This window comes from Lithobates pipiens, unplaced genomic scaffold (genome assembly GCF_037356315.1).
Source record: "Lithobates pipiens isolate NorthernLeopardFrog02 unplaced genomic scaffold, aLitPip1_a1.2 Scaffold_13, whole genome shotgun sequence".
NCBI classification, from domain to species: Eukaryota; Metazoa; Chordata; class Amphibia; order Anura; family Ranidae; genus Lithobates; species Lithobates pipiens.
In genome coordinates this window covers 116,350,642-116,372,149 of record NW_027507718.1, presented here as the reverse complement: position 1 = coordinate 116,372,149, position 21,508 = coordinate 116,350,642, and the positions used below count along the sequence as shown (strand labels likewise).

General features: G+C 39.5%; 1 protein-coding gene across 5 annotated transcripts in view; it reads left to right on the top strand.

Annotated features, from left to right (window-relative positions):
* Window positions 1–17,244, top strand: part of ANO8 (anoctamin 8) — a 150,336-nt gene extending 133,092 nt beyond the window's left edge. For 3 of the 5 annotated variants that reach the window (XM_077475424.1, XM_077475425.1, XM_077475426.1), the window contains one exon: window positions 335–17,244. In XM_077475424.1, the coding sequence (XP_077331550.1) occupies window positions 335–994 (660 nt within the window). In that variant the 3' untranslated portion in view covers window positions 995–17,244. The remainder of the gene's footprint in view (window positions 1–334) is intronic. The other 2 variants (XR_013272187.1, XM_077475427.1) reach the window with 2 other exon arrangements.
* The last annotated feature ends 4,264 nt before the right edge of the window (window positions 17,245–21,508 follow it).

Below are 21,508 nucleotides of genomic sequence, written 5' to 3'. Positions count from 1 at the left end.
TTACTGCTAAAGGCAAATGGCTAATGTTAAAACGCCTGAATATTTATGCACATCATTTTATACCAGTGATGCTGATAATGTGATTTAGATGGCGTTTGGCGATAGATCATAAAATAGCAGATAAAAGCGCCTATTAGCTTACCTTATTCTGACATTTTAGAACAGTGAGCTTGCCTTCAAACATTCACAAGCTAAACAACAATGTGTGTGGTTTTAACATTTAAAATTAACCTACTTCTGTGGTGCTTCTGTTATATATGATTTTTTCTATTAGGGGGTAAAAAATTAACCTATAGATATGCTGTTTTTTTTAAATCTCATTTATTATTAACAGAAACATGAGCGCCAGGCTCAACATCGTTACCAACAGCAACAGCGCAGAAAGAGGGAGGAGGAAGAGAGACAGCGCCATGCAGATTACCATGCACGAAAAGAGCGGGAATCAAGGGGTGGGGAGGAAGGAAGATCTGGACAGGACTCTCAAACACATGACAAAAACTCAAGTAAAAGTAAGCCATGTGGTCCCCAAGGGGGAAGTACTCATGATAAACCGAAAAGGCCAAGCTCCCTGCTGGCCAGCAATAATGTGCTGAAACTCAAGCAAATTATACCCCTGCAGAGCAAATTCTTGTCAGGGACCAATGCCAAATCTCCACAGTCTCCTCCAGGGGGAGATACCAAAATTCCCAGCTTCCTGAGTTTCAAGTTCTTGAAATCCCCTGAAACACGGAGAGAAGCGCAGCCAGAAAGAGCCCATTCACCAACCAAGCCTTTCTATCCTGGCAAGTTGTTTAACTTCGGCAAAGGGGAAGGACAAGGGCAAATGGGTGGCAATGGTTTAGCAGCACCTATCTCAATACAACCTCGTGGGGCAACGGCTATGACTGCCTCTTCAGATGGAACAGTTCCTGGAAAGTCCCAACTTAATGGTGTTTCAGAAGACATGCCTGTGGATGAGACTGAAGAGGGCCAGGGAAGGGTGCATAAACAGTGAGCCACCTTTGTCCTACAGCTGCCTCCATTCCTCTTTTAAAAAGGGCATGACAGTGCTGTCAGAGGTGCGTTCTTTTTAGGGGAATTACTTCCCAGAATATTTTGGAGTCCAGGAAAAGGAGGATTCTCCAAATGTTGAGATACCACCTTATTTAGCTACACTGGTGCAATATGCTCTGTACAACGATGCCACCTTAAGACAAAGGTGCTGCGTTGTATCATGATGCTTAGTATCATTATACAGTTCCAGCCTTACTGGATCATGAACAATCTGAGCTGTGTATTGTTACTAGGTATCTATATACATCTTTAGCTTTTTGATAAGTGGAATTTGTTTTTGCGAAACACTGCGCTGTACCATGGTGATGACGATAAGTATCATGCACATGCTGGTTCTGGGTCTTATTACAATGACGTCATGGGGTATATGGTAACAGAATATATCCAATACATATCTGAGCCCTCAACAGTGAGCTTGCCAAGGTGTACAATGATTGTTTCTGTGCTGAAGACTTCCACTCTGTCCCCCTGGCCAGATAAATCGCAATATACTGTGGGACCTTTTTCAGCATTGGCTAAGGAGTGGAGATGGCATCTGGGGTATTGTAACTGACATCCTCTTTGGCATTGTCTTTTCATAAGCCAGTCTGGCTGATGAGGTGGTTAAAAAATCATTATAACAGTTCACCATGGAGAAGTCAATCTGTGTCTCTGGTAATTTTTCCCACTCCACTGCTTCAATCCTTTTAAAGAGACCATCGGTATAATACTATTCTCTTAAAATCCCTCTAACATGCAGATTTATGAGTGTTGCTTAACGATTCCTCCAGTGCTTACTTGATGCAGTCCTGCTTAAATAGATGGATTCAAATATTTAGCCTCTATTAACATCTGTTGGTGGGGTTTACAAAGAAGCTAAGCAATGCCATGCAGCCACCTTTGACTCAGTGTGCAAACACTGCCTGTATGGCCCATAGAACCCAGACAGATTCCTTCTCCCATGACGATGTGCTAGGTATATGACTGCTGGAATCAGGTTGCTATGAGCATTATAGACCCTTCACATGTCTTTCTACGCCTTGTAGTATGTATGTGTTTTTTTTTTTTTTTTGTAAAGCTCTTCATAAGGGCTGGATGGTTATTGACCATGCCAAAAAAACTCTATAAACAAACAGCCTCACCAGTTGCTGCTATATACAAAACATTTTCTGGCATATATATTTGTATTATTTTATACATATACACACAGACAGGCATATTTTAATAAGGTAGTGAAAATTGCAATCAGTATGTGCAAAGGGCTGTAATTCATACCAACCAATCGATTTTTATTTTTAACACATCTCGCTACACTAACCTGTAATCTGCTTGGCTGGTCTAGATTTCTGTCCTTTGCACATATTCATTACACTGTCTAATTAAATAATTCTGAAAAGGCTTTATATTGAAATATCGTATGTGGCACACCAACTAGAAGGCTAAAACAACCAATTCTGTACGCAGAAAACTGACACTGGATTAGTATGAGTTCTAGCACATTTCTGTTTGCACTCTTTTAAACCCTTTCTAATAATAATAGCTATACATCCTTATGGGGTGGGCCTCGCAATAAAGATTGACATTTCTAACTTAACATGGTATTATCTACCCATGAATGCTAACCTATACCTTGGAGTGTGCACATCCCCAAGCACGCAGTAAAACATCTTGGCTAATGATCACGGTCTATAGACCTAAAAAAACGCTGTTCTTCTGCTCCTTGTTGTCAGGGAACACACACACTGCTACACTGTGCTCAAGCACTGTGTAACAAGTTAAAGAAAATTTAAAGCTTTGACCATAGCTCTTCTTGGAACGGCAAGCAAACCTCTTGTCATAATGCATTAAACAAAGTGCAACGTAAACAAATTGCATAGACCTGTGTAATAACGTTCCTTTTTCGTAATGCAAGTAAAAGATAATGCTACTGTGAAACGTTCTAGTCATGTATGTACAGAGTTTCCATTCTATTTCCACTCTAGCCCCAGTTATTTTTTTGGGGTACTGGGGAACTATTTGTATAAAAAGAGCGTGATATGATGGCTACAACCTACCCATTCGGTAGATGAGGGACATAGCTGTAAGTGTTGTGTACAATTTGCACTCACCATTCCACCAGACGGTTTTGATAAAAATGGCTTTTTTTAATATACTTTACATGTCTATTGTGTTAAATGAAAGGCTATTGAGGAAGACATGCAGAGCATTTTAATAAGTTTAGAGACTCAAGAAGAAAGCAGCTTCATACTTCAGATATTCAATTTTGTTTGCACTATAGTCTAGGTTCTGTTTGGGTTTTTTCAGCTCACTCTTTCTACGGAATCACATTTGACATGCTGTACTTAGTGGGAGTCCAGCCCAAACTTTTTAGTTTTTTGAAAGACTGGAGTTAGTTTCGATTCTCTGTTGGGTATTTGTTTTCTGTGTCCATGCTGGGGACATAGGGTATTGCTGCAAGTTGTTTCCCTACTTAGTAAACTCCTTGGTTGTATGCACTAGGTAAGCAAGGGATAATTACTGAGAAAATTTTGTTTGACAGGAGGAAAGATTAACACATAACGATTAAAGGACAAAAGTAGGTTATATGGTCCGTAGCATTTGTTGATTTATAGGTTGGAATTTACAGGTCAATGAAATAATGTTTTGGCTTCTCATGATAAAAATAAAAGATAATGGTAATATAAATGAAACCAAAAAGTTCAAGTGCATAGGGTTGCTGTTCCACATTGCTCAAACACTGGATATAATTTGGATGTTATCAGCATGAAGCAATGTAAAGGTGTAGAGCTAGATTGACACAACTGAAACCTACATTATAAGAAGAGCAGGACAGCATTTTAGTTTTAAATTGCACAATTTTGCAAAGTATTACATGCAATTTTTCTTTTGTTTAGGGACGCTTTAAAGTCTCCTTTGCAGCAGTTAGCTGGATCCAGCAGATTTCAGCTGCAAGAATCATGGATTCTCGCAGCTGGGATCACAAGTGCAAACAGCTGTGACTGCTCAGCCTTTACAAAGCAATGATAGGCTGAGAAGAGCCTTTACTGTTTACAGGTATCCGCACACCAGTTACCCACATTTAGGGACAGATGACTTAGGTGATCTGAGCGAAAGTTCTCCTCTCCCCCTCCCTCCCTGCAGTCATCTGGGAAAAGTCACAGGTCCCAGAAAACGATGTGACCATTCACAATGAGCAGCGTATCTCACGCATACACAGTGGACTCCCAGCTGTGAAGCCACAAACTGTCAAAGCCAGATGTCCACAGTTGAGATGCTGGTGCCTCGGACAGAAGACGGAGGGAAGGGACAGCTCAGGGTGAGAGCATCGCTGGACCTTGGGACAGGTGAATGTCTGTTTATTAAAAGACAGCAGCTACAGTTTTTGTAGCTGTTGACTTTTAATAAACACAAAAATTACCGAAGCTCCTCATTAAGAGGAGAAACTCCCATGGTGGACCTATATTATAGTGGTGGTATACCTAAAAACCTAATGTATAAAACCTGTACCATCTCAGCCTATAAGAAGTAGGAGTCTGTTATGAGTACTGCATGAAAGCAGTCAGAATCTCCTTTTCCTTCCTCTTGTGGGGAAATGAAAAGGGAATGTCTTAACTGCCGTGGGCAGTTAAAACTGTCCTGCTATGGATGTATTGGAGACTTCACTCATTCATTCGGCCGGTTCAGCAAGGACCCAGGCAAATTTCAATCCAAGTATGGGCAGCCTGCCCATACAGTGGAACCTTGGATTACGAGCATAACCCATTCCAGGAGAATGCTTGTAATTCAAAGCACTTGCATATAAAAGCGGGTTTCCCCATAAAAGTCAATGGAAACTAAGAACATTTTTCTAAGTTGACTTCTATTGTATGCAGTACCGCATATTGCCAAAGGTGGGGGGGTGGTGCCGGAGAGGGAGAGACTCGGAAATATTTGGAGACGGCTCAAATGCACTCAGGAACGGAGTATTTCCGAGTGTTTGTGAACAGCTCAGCTATAGCTACTAACATTAATCATCCTGTTTTTCCACCCGAGAAGGCTCCCCATTCCCCCCCCCCTCCCCCCCAACAGAACACAATAGCACGGCAGGCATTCCCCCTTTAACTCTGAATGTGTTGATGGGGAAATCGAGCAGTTTTCTTTCCGACCATAGATTATACCATAACAAGAAAATCACTCGATTGTCAATCGGTGTTGATGGGGAAATTCCTCCTAACTGGCTAGTTGTACTGAAGTCAATCGATCAGTTTCAGTACAGACAGCCTGCCCAGAGATCGAAATTTGTCCGGTTCCTGCTGAACCAGCTGATTTTTGCTCTGTCTATGGCTGGCTTTAGTTGTTTTGTAAGTTGGTTGACTAAAGAACCTATTCACTAGAAGAAAGATATCCCTATGCAAGGGATGGTCATGTGTAGGAATGTTCTTTTATAAGATTTTAAAGTATAGGCATTGTGCATTATAAGGGTGTGTGTTGAAAGGCTTTGGGCTTGTGTTGAGGCATGAGTTTTAGATATTTCTGAGATCTTTCATAATTCATCATCTGGTGCATTTGACCTGCTTCAAACAGGTTTTGCATTCTGACAAGACATGTACAGAATACAAAACCCATGAAAGGTAAACAAACGCCTGTCAATGTGACTCTTAAAGTGATTCTAATGTTTTCTTCCTAAAATTAAAAAGTTTTATAATTACCTGCTCTGTTGAACATTGTTGCACAGAGCTGCCCCTTGCCTTCTCTTCTTGAGTCCTCCGCTGGCACTGTTGGCATCTTCTTTCTCTGGGTGCCCCTCAGTAGGCGGTGTGCTATGGGAATAGGTGTGTGGGCATGCTCCTGAGATGGGCTTTGTGTGTCCATAGTGCTGGTAAGCCACACCCCTGCTTCCTTCTCACAGGAGGTTAACCGTAGGCTCCTGCTTCTCGTGAGACCAGGAAGTGGGGATAGTGCACTGCAGCTGGAACACTAGTCCACTAGTGTATGTACCCCCCCCCCCCCCTTAAAATGTCAGGTTTCTGTGATGTAAAAAAATGAGACAAAGATAAGTAATTTCATAACATTTTCCACATTTAATGTGACCTACAAACTGTACAACTCAATTGAAACACAAACTCAAATCTTTTAGAGGAGGGAAGTAAAAATAAAAAATAAAATAATGTGGTTGCATCCTCTAATATCTGGGTATGTAGCTGTGTTCAGAATTAAGCAATCACATTCAAACTCATGTTGAATAGCAGTCAGTAGACACCTGCCATCATTTAAAGTGCCTCTGATTAACCTCAAATAAAGTTTAGCTGTTCTAGTAGGTCTTTCCTGACATTTTCTTAGATGCATCCTACAGCAAAAGTCAGGGTCTGTAGAGAACTTCCAAAGCATCAGAGGGATCTCATTGTTATCAGTATCAAGAGAAGGGTACAAAATAATTTCCAAGGCATTAGATATACCATGGAACACAGTAAAGACAGTCATCAAGTGGAGAAAATATGGCACAACATTTGTCATTACCAAAAACAGGACGTCCCTCCAAAATTGATGAAAAGACAAGAAGAAAAATCGTCAGGGAGGTTGCCAAGAGGCAACATTAAAGGAGCTGCAGGAATATCTGGTAAGTACTGGCTGTGTGGTACATTTGACAACAATCTCCCATATTCTTCATATGTCTGGGCTATGGGGTAGAGTGGCAAGATGCAAGCATTTTTCTTATGGAGAAAAACATCCAAATCCAGCTGAATTTTGCAAAAACACATCTGAAATCTCCCAAAAGCATGTGAGAAAATGTGTTATGGTCTGATGAAACCAAGGTTGAACTTTTTGGCCATAATTCCAAAAGATATGTTTGGTGCAAAAACAACACTGCAAATCAGCAAAAGAATACCATACCCACAGTGAAGCATGGTGATGGCAGCATCATGCTTTGGGGCTGTTTTTCTTCAGCTGGAACAAGTGCCTTATTCAAGGTAGAAGGAATTATGAACAGTTCCAAATACCAGTCAAAATTTTCACAAAACCTTCAGGCTTCTGCTAGAAAGTTGAACATGAAGAGGAACATCATCTTTCAGCATGACAACGACCCAAAGCATACATCCAAATAATCAAAGCAATGTCTTCACCAGAGAAGGTAAACGTTTTGGAATGGCCCAGCCAGAGCCCAGACCTGAATCCAATTGAAAATCTGTGGGGTGATCTGAAGGGGGCTGTACACAGGAGATGCCCTCGCAATCTGACAGATTTGGAGTGTTTTTGCAAAGAAGAGTGGGAAATGTTGCCAAGTCAAGATGTGCCACGCTGATAGACTCATACCCAGAGTGTTGTACTGAAAGAGTGCTTCAACAAAGATTTAGTTTAAGGGCGTGCACGCTTATGCAACCATATTATTTTATTTTTTATTTTCACTCCCCTCCACCTAAAATATTTCAGTGTGTTTAACTGAGTTTTACAGTTTTATAGGTCACATTAAAGGTGGAAAATGTTCTGAAATGTTTTATCTTTGTCTCATTTTTCTACATGACAGAAGCCTGAAATGTTTAATAGGGGTGTGTAGATTTTTATATCCACTGTATGTGTCTACATTGGCATGTGTTGACATTAACTAGTATGCGTTTACATTAACAAGTCTAGTTCAATTAGGCACGTAGGGAACTCAAGTTATCTCAGCCTTGTGTATAAAACTGCTGGGTCTTCTGACATAGACTTTCACTGTACAGGATGACAGTGGATGCAGAGTCCAAAAGACACATGAAATGTTCCCTGACATTTAAAAATTAGTTGGTTACCAATCTAACATAAACACCACCCTTCCATTTAAGCCCCATCCCTTTGCCGTATGAAGGTTGTGGTTTGGGTGCACAGCTGCAACACCATACCACACATAAATAGAAAGGGTATAATCTTTTTTTCTTTTTTTTTTTTTTTCTTCTTCGAAAGTGGGAGGCCAACCCCTAAAATACAAAGATGAAGTTATAAATGATTGCATCAGCAGTAATATTTCAGTGCAGACCTCATACTATATGCATACTGAACCAGATGAGTTAAATATTTTGGAGTCATTAGACTTACATAGTCTATAGACTTTGCCCTTGTACACACGGTCGGAGAATCAGTCGGAATGTGTCCTATCGGACCGTTTTGTCGGATAATCCGACTGTGTGTGGTATGCATCGGACTGTTTCCTTTGGAATATCCGTCGGACCAAATTTTCCAACTTGCTGAAAATATTTTCCGACAAACTGGTCCGATCGGACGTACTCCGATCATGTGTAGAGAATTCCGAGCGGACAAAGTGCCACGCATGCTCAGATCAAATTCCTACACCAAAGCTATTGACTACTAGCCTGAACGTAGTCCCGTCGTAACTAAATAACGTCATCACGTTCTGAAAGATTGGATTTTCCGTCAACTTCGTCCGACCGTGTGTATGCAACAGTTTTGGACAAGATCCGTCGGACAAAATCCGACGGACAGAATCCGTCGGATTTGGTTGTCGGAATCTCTGACCGTGTGTACAAGGGCTTAGTCTTGCATAGTTGGTAAGGTTTAATAAAGACAGTGGTCCATCTAAAAGTTTTTTGCCATGTCCTTACCACACTTAATGGGTGTATGCGGTGAGGCTGTAAAAGGCATATAACTAGAGGTAGAAGTGGTTGGATTGTCTTGTCTCCTTGTGTTTGCAGCCATAGTGGCTTTTGAGCGTTTTTTTTTTTTTTTATCGACCCCTCTTTGTAATACAATGACTAGATTCAGAAACTATGCAAGTGCTCCTGCTCCTTCTAGAAGGCAACCAGCTAAGAAAACCAACACACAGCTAAAGTAGCTCATCACAAAACAGTATGAAGGTAGATTGTCAGGCGCAATGTAAAAATAAGTTGTCAAGAAATGGCATGTCCTTCTCACCATAGAGGCACAAAAGAGAAATTTGTAACACTGCAACTAATGTGTTAAGAAGGCCAATTATAACTAAAATGTGACATATATTTAATATAAAGAACTCGTTAATATTTTATGCATCATATTTAGCTTAGTGGATTTCATTCAAGAACCAATCTGACTTTAGGTTCAATCTAATTTTATTATAAATTTTTATACAAACATAAAGACATGAACAAATTCAAGCATAAATACAAAGCATGGTCATTTCATCACACAAATTATTGGCACATTTTTACACTAACAAAACATTAAAGGGGGAAAGAAAGAAAAAAACAGACCAAAAAAAATAAAAATTCTGACTTTAAAGCTTAAGGCCCCTTTCACACTGGGGCAGTGCGGGTGTCGGCGGTAAAGCAGCGTTATTTTTAGTGTCACTTTACCATCGTTTTAATGGCGCTATTCGGCTCCTAGCACCCAAAAAAGGGTTAAAACCGCCCGCAAAGTGCCGCTGCGCCAACGCTTTGCCGGCATTATAGCCGCGCTGCCCCATTGATTTCATTGGGTAGAAGCAGTGAATATGCCGTTCCTTCACCGCTCCAAAGGTTTTTTACCATCCTGTTAGCCCACAGCTCCAGTGTGAAAGCCCTTTGGTTTTACAGGCGATACATCGCTAAAAATAGCACCTGAAAAAAGCAGCTCCTTTCACTCCAGTGTGAAAGCTGGAGGGCTTTCACACTGGAGCGAAAGGAGCGTCTTTTTTTTTTTTTTTTTTAAGGCGCTATTTTTAGCGATGTCGCGCCTGAAAAACGCCTCAGTGTGAAAGGGGCCTTAAAGTTTGCTTTGAAGGAGCTAACATTTTAAATATGGACAGTCATGCTTTAGCTAACTCAAGTTTTGCATGCATGCGATTGTATAAACAGCTACAGAAATAAACTCATACTTGACCTCATTGATTTCAAAACCACACTGTTGTGAACCAGGGTTTATCCAAGCCATGTACCAGTGTTAATTTAGTTGACTAAAACATTTTATTCGACTAAATGAATACTATTTTAGTCAACTAAAACTAAAACAATTGAGATGACTAAAACTAAAAGCCATTTTAGTCAAAAGACTAAAACTAAAATGCCATTTTAGTCAAGACTATGACTACAATGAAATTGCAATTACTGAAATGTACTGGAGATTTTAGTCCACTAAAACGCAGGACATTTTAGTTGAATAAAATGTACTGGAGATTTAGTCGACTAAAAAAAATGCCATTTTAGTCCTAAGACTAAAATTAACACTGCCATGTACAGATCCTTTGTGCTCAGCCCATGACCAGGAGCCACATACATCCGTTTTGGCACGTATTCTGAGATCCTCAAAGCCCCTGCTAACTATTGTCTGTCCTTACCCTAGGACAGACAATAAAACTATTGTCTGTCCTTAAGCAACTGAAGTAAAAATATTCCTGGCTTCAAGTAGTTAAATGGTTTGATTTACTTTCACACTTTTTCTGAGCTGTCCATTCTTTCTCTAGTTTTGTGTTATAATGTATCCATATTAAATATGGCAGGGGTCATTTTTAAGGGAGCACAAATGTGGAAACACTGATTTTTTTTTTAATGGGGCTGTAATCTGTAGTAGTCTAATGTAATGTGTATCTAGTCTGACTGCTTCCAGATGCATGTTCCCCAGCCTCCAAAACACCTATAGCTCCTTCTCCTGTTTCATATTTGCAGTCTGTGGCAATCTCTTGTAGCACACTGTAGTCTCTGATCATCACCTGTTGTATGTCTGTAGTCTCCAAGTTTTCTGTGATCATAACTTCACTGAAAATTATGTGGGACACTTTGTCAGAGGCTGTACTTGAGCCCATCATATCAAGTATGTTGGTACAGATAGTAGTGGGTCATTGCATTCAATTGGCTTCCTCAGGTTTAATAACTGTCGGGAAGGTACATAACATAGTATATAGTTTGTACAGTTGTGTTTTTTTGTTTTGTTTTTTATACCCCTTTTGAGTGCATTTTGCTGGGCAATAAATGCACCTCTGAATGATCCATTAACTATTCTATGTATACCCAATTTTCAGGAGATTTTTTTTATACGACTGGCACAACCTGATACACAGCAGCTGCCAGTGCTTTGACAACAGAGAATGTGAATGTGTGGGTACATCGCTGTGTAATTTGTGGTGCAGTCTGTAGCAGTACTGACCTCTGCTTTAGGTGCTAGTTTCCCTCCACCATGAAGGTTTAGGGGGGTTGACTTGTTTTAGTTCTGATGGATATAATGAATATTAAAGTGGTTGTAAACCCCCCCCCCCCAAAAAAAAACAAGACAGGGGCATAATGAGCTAGTATGCATAGCATACTAGCTCATAATGTATTACTTACCTTAGATTGAAGCCACCACAGCGGTCCTCGTTCACTGCTCTGGCTGGCGACATCGCTCCCAGAAGTACTTCCGGGTATCACAGGCTCCGGCGCTGTGATTGGCCGCAGCCGACATGACGTCCGATGGTAACGGCACAGTTTAACTGAAGCAACAGCACATACGTCAGCACATTGCTTCAGTGCGCATGTGCTGATGACGTCAGCACGTGCAAATACAGGGGATAGCTCCTAAACCTTTCAGGTGTTGTAAGGGTTTACAACCACTTTAATTTGTCTTTTCAGACACATTTTTTTGCCTGTGTATGTAAGTCATGAGTTTACTATAACAGAGAGCAGCTACAATTACTGCAAGCATAGTACTTAGTGGTGGCCAAAACCTCTAATGCTTGTTTGAGTTCTGTTTTCATTTGATACTTTATTGTGAAAGGTTTTCAAGTAGCCAGCTCATATCTACACAATGTTCTGATACAGAATACACAAGCAACTAGGTAAAATGACCTTACCAGAGCATCGCATAATGACATCATTAAGAAATTGATGATGTAAAGAACAAAACAACCTTATTTTAAAAGGACAAATGTCAACTTTAATAAACCACTGGTTAATCGAAGATTTCGATTCTATAGCACAATGCTATAACAAGTAAAGAGCAGAGCAGATAAGACTATGCCTTTAGCACTGAGAACATGGTTATATAAGTAAACATGTAAATTCGTCAAAGGCTTGGCTACAAAACAGTTATTTTAAAAATGTAAAAAAATTACCATGACAAATGGTCAGATGCTGTTTCCATCTAGAAATTCAACAGCTGTAATCCAGTTTATTTGTACTGGCAATGCTGACACTCATGGAAAGGACGAATTGCTGAAATGCATGTGTATAGCGGCTTACTCTAAAAGAATGTGAGGTCAGGAATAGTATGACAACCCTGTGTAAGCTCATGTCTATCATTAAGTGGCTTTGACTGGTACACGTATCTTTAAGCAGGGATCTACTAAGATGGCCTGCGGCTGACCCTTGGAAGTGTGCAGATGTACAGCGATGTTTGGTAGAGGATTTTCTTCATGAATGAAACATTCTTCTGGTCATGTTAATTTATATCCGGTTCTCTGTTTTCCTACATTTTGCCTTCCATATGTCATATTTTCTAATATCTGTTTATTTATCAATGCTTCCCTTGGGTGTAGTCTTAATGGTTTTTCAAGGACTAGTCATGTTAGCAGATGTATTTTCTGCTGGTTATAGTAATTGAGCTTGTGGCTTTATGACCGCAATCATATTGCCTTTCAGCTGTATTCTACCCTTAATGTAAACAGCAGGTTTCAAGAAATGCCAACTTCTCAACTGTAACGTTTTACTGCATATCAACAGATATATATAAAAAAAACAAGCTATGCAAAGAGAATAAATGTTGTAATTGATGTATGGAAAAAAATATATAGGTAAACCGACTTCAGACTAGTAATTCCTTGGTCCTGAACACTTGGTTACATAGCTAGCATACCCCGAGCCAGGTGCTTGACAAAAAAAGGTGAAAAATTAGATTGATGCAACGCTAAGCAGGACTTTGAGAGCGTTTGTTTTCTGGGAGGCTAAACATTTCTGCTTTCAGTACTGAACCTGGCTTAAAAGATCCGCAAGAATAAGAAAAGGGAACAGTGTTTACTGGAGGAAGTCCTACTGTGACATGCATCAAAGCCCAAGATCAATCCGATAACAAGGACATGACAACCATTTCAATTTGAGTCCAGCTCTCTCCATATAAACTCTGCAGAAATAAGGAGCATTTTTAAAGCTATGTTTACAGCCCCTGGTTTAGAGAAATAAAGCGTAATAGAAGGGATTAAATACTAATAGCGTAGGACGGTATACTTTATACAAATAGTTAAAATAAAATTATACTTAAAGTTTGGCCAAGCTTTTAGTATAATTTTATTAACAATTTGTATCAATAAAGTTTGTTATTTTTAATATAAAATGGAGAATGCTTGTTCTTTTCTGGTGCACTGTACGATACACTCTACTTTTAATATGCAATTAGGAGTAGTAGTTTACATTAGTTTTTATTTTGTGGTTTATTTGATACATTTCCAGTGACTCCTCCTTTCATTCACATATTTTTGCATTATAACACATTGGACCTTGAGGAATTTTAATGCTTTCTTGATGTAAAGTACACTTACCAACCTGCACAGCTTTCCTAAACGAAACCCCTCTTCCAGCTGCTTATTTTCTTGAACAGGACAGCCATGGTCTCAAGCTAATATCCTCTTTGCTGCTGGTTGCACCTGTCTAGGTCACCATTATTTACTTTTATTGTGCGATCTTCCGAGACTGGAGACAGTAAGTAGTTGGAGGGTAGTTGGTTAGTTTAGGTCAGGTGAGTTTGACATGATGGGTAAGTGCACTTGCCAGCCTTTCAGTTCCAGATAAATTCTGCTCCAATCCTACTCAAGTGCTGCTCACATAACCACAAGCCTAGGCATTTGGACACATGACCTGTTGAGCAAGAATTAGCCAGTCAAAAAGCTCATCTACCACGTGACTAGATATGTAGATAACATGGTTAGTGCAGAAGGCTCCCTAAAAAGTATTTACTCCCAGAAAATGTTAATGGGTCAGTGCCTCCACACTTGAGATTTCAGTTTTTGGTTAACGATGTAGTGTTAAACGTCCTACCAATTTCTTATACATATTGGGGTTGTTGTTTACAAGACTTCTGCACTGGAGTTTTTTAGATTCACAAAGTAGCTTTTGGGAGGGCACTCTACAGGATTTTTACTTATTATGTTACGTAGAGTGAAAAGACATCAAGGTGGACGGGAATACCAAAAACTCCATGTTCAGTATGAGTACAGCTAGGACCTGTAGCAGTGATAGTTTGCCATAAAAGTTACTCGGCCTACTACATTCCATCTACAGAAATCCTTTAACACACTTATGCAATTGTTCTAAGTTGGGGAGCATGACCTGTTTTGTTGCCTGAGGACTGGATATAGGAAATAATACAGTTGATATAAGAATAATCACCTAAGAATATCTGCTCGGAAAGGGGTGGCCTGTGTGGATTATGGCTGAACCATCCCTCAAGTGACCTTCTTTGCTAATAGAATTATCACACCACAGCAGACTCCCTAAAGCAAATGCATCACTAATTACTTAAAAAAAAAAAAAACATATTTTGAGTCTATGCTTGAAAAAGCAACCCAACTATCTGATAACGAACGTGTTCATAAAATGCACTATGGCATGGTATGGAAAAGCCTACAAATCAAAGACAAGCCATTGAGACCACCACCGGTCACGTTTTTATAATATATCTAGTTATATAGTATATAAGAAAAATTAAACTCAATTAAAAACACATTACCAGATTTTATAAAGAAACCGGACATTTTAAAATATCATAGGTGGGCATGTGTATAGCCTTTTCAGTCATTTCTACATGCTGCAGTTTTCAATAAAGGGAATCTATAGCCCTTTTTACTCCTGTAAATATGAACAGTTTAATGTAAATATGCACTCAAAGTTGGAAAATCTTTTGAAAACATTTTCGGGTGTATAGTTTGTATATGTACATTGAGGCAGCCAAGTTTCTCATTGCAAGCTCTACTTCATAGTGCTGCATAATGCTTGCGCTTTAGTATTTTTGAGTACAAGCCCATCATTTTTTTCTTGGTAAAAACAACATGCACTCTACGGCTTATCTTGTAACTAATTAAAAGAAGCAACTGTTAAACAGAAATACTGACTATATCAGGAATAGCAAATCTGAATATAGAAAACTGCTTTCAGATAAACTTAGTATAGTAAATCTCAAAAAATACTATAGTTTCCCTTTTTAATTGAAAACTGTATCACGTCCTCATGCTGAGCTAACAAGGGAAACATCAGCTCAGCAATGGTTTCAGTGAGAATTGTATTCCCATCATATTAATGTTTTGGAGAAATATGTCTTCTAAGTGTTTCTGTACTGAAAGACAAAAAAAGTTGTGTGGTGTTTCCTGTAGACTCTTAGAAATCCATTCTTAGTGAACCCATGCTCGGGTGATGTTGTGTTCATCAGCTCAGCACAAGAACAGCATGCTGCAGTCTTCAGTGTAAAAAAAATTAAAAAAAAATTAGCATGCAGAATTTATCCAATTGCCCTTAACCTATTGCTGCAACATTGATTTATAGCAGCTATGATTTTCCTTGTTTGAGAATTCCATCACCCTGGAAACCCTTGAAACTGGTCTCTAGCAGTGTTGGCAAACCAAGCAATCTTTTTTTTTTTTTTTCTCCAGCATGCTCAGTATTGGGGTTAAAACATCAAGTCGTTGCATGTGTGGGTGATATGAGATCAAATGCAAGCACGGTTAACCCAACTTACAAACTTAATTTGGTTAAAAAATATTTGCAGTCATTTTCTTTTAACACTTCTGTATGTATCGGTTGAAGCTGCCAATAGAACAATTCAGCAAAATGCATGAGCAATCTTAAATACCAGGTTCTGTGTAATACCTTGGAATACAGACACCTTGATACACCACAGCCACTTTTTACATGGGTCCTTTAGCCTTCATTCTACATTGTGTCATTGAGCAGAAGACGTGTATTAAAAAAACAACGTGTTCATCAGCCACCCTGGATGGACTGGCCTAAGGTCAATTATTTTTCATTCATTGTTACTGTCGCCAGTAAATGTTTGTGCTAGGTGGCACTAAACAAAGACCATATCACTGTCATTAATTCAGTAATTATCAGCCTGAATCAATTTCCTGTGCATTGTTAGGCAAAAATAATTTTGGGGCTAATATCACACATGACGCTGTCATTTTATAGAATGAACTATACCATTCTCTAAGCTATGTTAATATAATTGTCCTTAAAAAAACTTTTAAAAAACTGAGGAACTCAGAAAAAATATTGGTAGCCCAATCTGAGCATATTTGCAAGGGAATGTATGCAAATTTGTTTTCTTCTGTCTTCTGCTGCTAGCTTAGCAATAAAGCAGCAATATTTGTCTGCCCCAAGGTAGCTTGTCAGCCCTATGCAGACAACCTGTACACTAAGGAGTTCATCGTGCTAAGGAAGCATCAGAGCGCAGATCTTTGCATTTGTTAACAGTGAAAACGAGAGTCCTTACTCCAATTGATCAGATATCTATCCTGTAGAGGTGCATTATAAACATGTCATTATTATTCTGTGTAAGGATAAGTTCCCCTTCCCTGGCCTAGCATCAGTAATTGCCTTATGATGACATATAGCAAGGCAAAAAGTCATTCTTTAGTGCCTGCCCTAGTAGAGCCTCTGCTCCCATCGTGCAGATTGTCCATCGTACAGGGTTTAGCACTTGACAGGATCTTGCGACAGAGAAACATGGAGACCCCGTGTCTATTGTGGGATGGATGGGCTGCCATTAACCCACAAGCATTGGCCTGTAAACAGAAAAAGAAGCGGAGGCTAGGCATTGAAATATTTCCTTCACTTATATGAGGTGTATTTGGTATTTACTGATGGATAGGCTGGGCCTAGCCTTTTTTTTATTTAATGGACTACTTATCCTTTAAAGGGAGCTTGTAAGGATATTACAACTGACATAGATTTTTTTAAAGTTTCAGGTTTTGGCTTTACCATCTGAGTGTCTCAGGCCTGAGACAATACAACATGGGAGTTCAGATTTCTCTTGTTGCATGCTGTTCCTGGTCAGTAAGTCACCGTGAGCCCTCAAACCATCCCTCTATTTCTATCCTCACGGGTACTCATCGAAAGCACTAAAAACAAGCAATCAGATGACAAGTCTTTTCTTCCACTAGAGATCTGCAGAGCTTGGCGTGATAAACTTTATACATCTGTAGGCAAGGTTTAGAACTTACTCAGCTTACTGTCTTTTAAATCAACAGCCTGGGGAAATGGGATATTTATTTCTTTATTTTCTCATATTTTTGTAAAATCAGCAAAAATGCAATAAAAATATATTTCAACAAAATATCTAGTTTTTTTTTTCCCCACATCAGATGTTTATTTTCTGTGAAAAATATAGAGAATATTTTAATCAAGTAAGTGACTGAGCCATTCACACCATGTGCAGTGCCCTTAGTTTTTCCACACTGGATAAACACAGGTCACTGCAAAGGCACATAAAACATGAAAACGGTGCCTTGTTCACACCACAATGTTGTGTACAGTCCTCCTAGCTCCGCCCCCGCTCCTTGTCTCCAGACGGATTCTGCACTCTAAGGTAAGGACTCTATATTGTCTGCAATTGACAATGTGTGGTGCAGGGGTGGACTGCTCCACACACAGAGGGCCCGCACAACTGGTGGAGGCAAAGCAAGGTTGGAGGGAGCTCAAGGATTGGAGCAGGGAGGAGAGAGAGTGTCTGCCACTTGGAAAGGTGCAGAACCGGGGAGACAAGGATCTCCATGACAGATGTCCTGTGAAACTCTACCCCTTGACTACACCATGCTTTTTATGAAAAAAAAAAAAAGGGAAAAAAATCTCTCCATGGTAGCTACAAAGCAAAGCTCCATCACCAATCGGGTGTGGGAACTTTTACTGTGAATGTTAGCACTTTTATATAATAGAATTTTATTTTTATATTCTTTATTTAGGACACACCTCATTACATATGGAAATGTAAATATATTTTCCGGACAGACATAAATGAGACAGCATGTCACATAGTACTGAAACGTTTAGCAAAGTTTTCCTCATTAGTAAGCATGGTAATGAATGTCTGTTGAATAGTTGCATTTCTTTTCCAGGAAAAAACACAGAGCTTTCATTTGTTTGCAATAAAAGTTTAAAGTAATTTACCATTGCGTTCTCTAGTGTTTTCTCAATTTGAACTCTTACAACTAAAGGTAGTACGAGGGGGCTCACGGCCTGTTACTGAAGATTCAGGACACTTGCAGTAGACTGGAGAAGCCATCTTAAAATTGTATGAGCAGGCACTATTCACTCTGCAATACCAAGGCCCATAAGTACATGACAGGTTTACTTTATTGGAAGTCATATTGCTTCATGTTATTAAAATACGAAGTATACAAACATGGCAGACTTCAAATACAATACAAAAGTTAGACCATATAGGACAGTACAATATGTAATGGACCTGACTCCAGTAAATAAAGACCACTTGCTATGGCTTACTCTCTTTTACCACTCTACTCTTTTGGATTGCTTTATTGAATAAGCCCAGTAGTAGTAATACCTTGAGACAAAAGCAAAGAATTGATATCTTGTGCCTGATGAGGTCATCTTTTGTATTATTACATTTGGCAGAACACCATGCAAGCATGGGAAGGGATAAAGAACCTCCATCAGTTTTCCGTTGCTCTTTGGGAGATTTAACCTTGCATTCTGTCCTGGTGACAGGAAGTAAGAGGAAACTTGCCTAATAGCACAGAGGTTCTAACCCTTTTTAAGTTTTGGTTGGGAGCAATTAAGGTGGAAACAGTGGATTTTACATCACTTGATTTTTATTCACTGTTTTTCACGGAAGATCTCTATAGATCTATTGTGGACCAAAGCAATTTATGTGCTGGTAAATTCATCGCCGCTAATCCCCAGCTGACCCTTGCCAGAGATTGGAAACTTGTTACGGTTTCCAAATTTAAGACCTTTCTGGGCCTATCCCTCCTCATGGGCATAACTAAAAAGTTGTGGTCATATTGGTCCACTGACCCAATTCACCATATGCCTGTGTTCTCTGCCTCCATGACCAGGATACGATATGAGCAGATCTTGCAGTTCATGCACTTCAATGATAATGAACTCTGTCATCCTCAGGGTGACCCTGGATTTGATTGGCTCTACAAAATAGGCTGGGGGAGAGAGCCTGCTTGAAGTGTAATAATTTGCTCACTGTGAAGTGGAGGGATAAGAATGCTTTTGTTCTATCCTACCTTCACACAGACACGACGGTCCAAATTCCTACGGTGACTGGTGTTGTGGAGAAACCTCTCTGTGTCCACGAATATAACCTTAATATGGGAGGGGTGGACCTCAACGACCAGTTGTTGGCGCCATATCTAATTGCCCGTAACGCTGGTACAAAAAAGTGTCTGTTTACTTATTTCAATTGGCTCTGCTGAATGCTTATGCACTAATACAAAGCTTCAGGATGAACTGGATCCTTCTTTAAATTCCAGGAAGAGATAATCACAGCCCTTCTGTTTCTAGACGGTGCTGTGGCCAAACTTCCCAAGCCAAATGCAGTGAGCCGGCTGCGTGAGAGGCATTTTCCGCATATCCTCCCTGGTCCCCCTACCCAAAGAAGATGCTGTGTCTGTCGAAAACACGGATATAGGCATGATACCAACTTTTATTGTCCCTCCTGTCATGACCATCCTGGTCTTTGCATTGGTGACTGTTCAAATGCTACCACACACTAGTGAAGTATTAGCGTAGGGTACAGCATTGCACAGTCCTAGGCATACTAGCACAGGGTCTCAAGATGAGATGGCCATCACATTTTGAGAGACTCTAATCTGTAACGTTTACAGTTTAGTGCAAAAAAATAAAAATAAACACAAAAAAAAAGCCAAAAATAGTTGTGGTTTTAGTTTCCTTCTTTCTTATGTTCGCTCTCTATTGTTACTGTATTTTAGAACTGTAATGTTTTATTTTCAATATGTTTTATTGTATTTGCTTTGCAGGTTTGATATTACTGTAATGTTACTTTGTTTCATTGTTAACCATCATTTGCTTAGCAGGTACGCCATTCAGCTGCAGCATGGGTTCATTTATTCTGACAGCAACAGCGTTTTCTCCCACGATACATAAACCTGTGACTCCAGCGCTGTAGGAGATGATTTCACCACCACATTTTAAAAAAAAAAAAAAAAAAAAAAAAAGAGCAGGGATTTGCTTCTAACATTAGGGGCAGATTGCTGCCATGCTTTCGGCATATATTTTTTTTAGGCACAGATTGCATTAAAAAAAAAAAAAATTTACTATGTTTTTTTATTGTATTTGCTTTGCATGTATGGTAAGTCTTACTGTTATACTGTAATGTTACTTTGTGTTATTGTTAGCCATCATTTGATTAGCGGGTACACCATTCAGCTGCAGCACTGATTATATATCTTGACAGTAGCAGCGTTTGCTCCCACGATACGTAAATCAGCGACTCCAGTGCTGTAGGAGGTGATTTTCACCACCACAGTGGGTGGATGAAGGGCGGTTTTCTAATGGTGGGCATACCCACGATAAATCTTTTTTTTTGTTCAGCCCACAGGCTGCATGTAAAAACAAAAAACATTACAATATATGCCCTACAAGGACCAGCGACGTACTGGTATGTTGCTGGACTTTGAGTGGTTATAGCAGAATGATCATCTTCGTATCATTCTTTTCAGCCAGCGATTGGCTTTCATGTAAAAGCAATTCTAGCAGAAAATTAGCCTCTAGACTGCTTTTACAAGCAGTGGGAGGGAACGTCCCCCCCACTGTCTTCCATGGTTTTCTTGGGCTCTCCTGTCCCAACAGGGAACCCGAGAATGCAGCCAGTGGTTCCGCCAGCTGACCATAGAGCTAATCGGAGACCAGAATGGCTCCAATCATCTATATGGTCTAGGAAACCAGAGGCTACGAGCATTTCATGACTTAGGTTTAATCACACCGATCTTGGCGTGGTCAGATGCTTTGAGGGCAGGGCAGAGATCTAGGGTCTAATAGACCCCAATTTTTTTTTTTTTTTTTTTTTTTTTTTAAAGAGTACCTGTCACTACCTATTGCTAGCATAGGGGATATTTACATTCCCTGAGATAACAATAAAAATAAAAAAGAAGCAAAATAAATAATAATAAATATTATAAAAAAAAAGCACCTTTGTCTGCCCCCAGACAAAGGCAAAGGCAAGCGATGGTCTGGTGCCATATGTGAACAGCAATTGCACCATGCATGTGAGGTATCACCGCAAAGGTCAGATCAAGGGCAGTCATTTTAGCAGTAGACCTCCTCTGTAAATCTAAAGTGGTAACCTGTAAATGTTTTTAAAGGCTTTTAAAAATGTATGTAGTTTGTGCGCAATTTTAAAGAATGTTGTGTTTGGCATCCATGTACTCGGCGTAAGATCATCTTTTTTTATTTCCTCAATCATTAGTGCATTAAAATTAAAAAAACTTATTTTTTTCCAAATTAAAAGTGTTTGAAAAATTGCTGCACAAATACTGCGAGAAAAAAAAAGTTGCAACACTCATTTTAATCTGTAGGGCCTTTGCTTTAAAAAAAATTTATAATGTTTT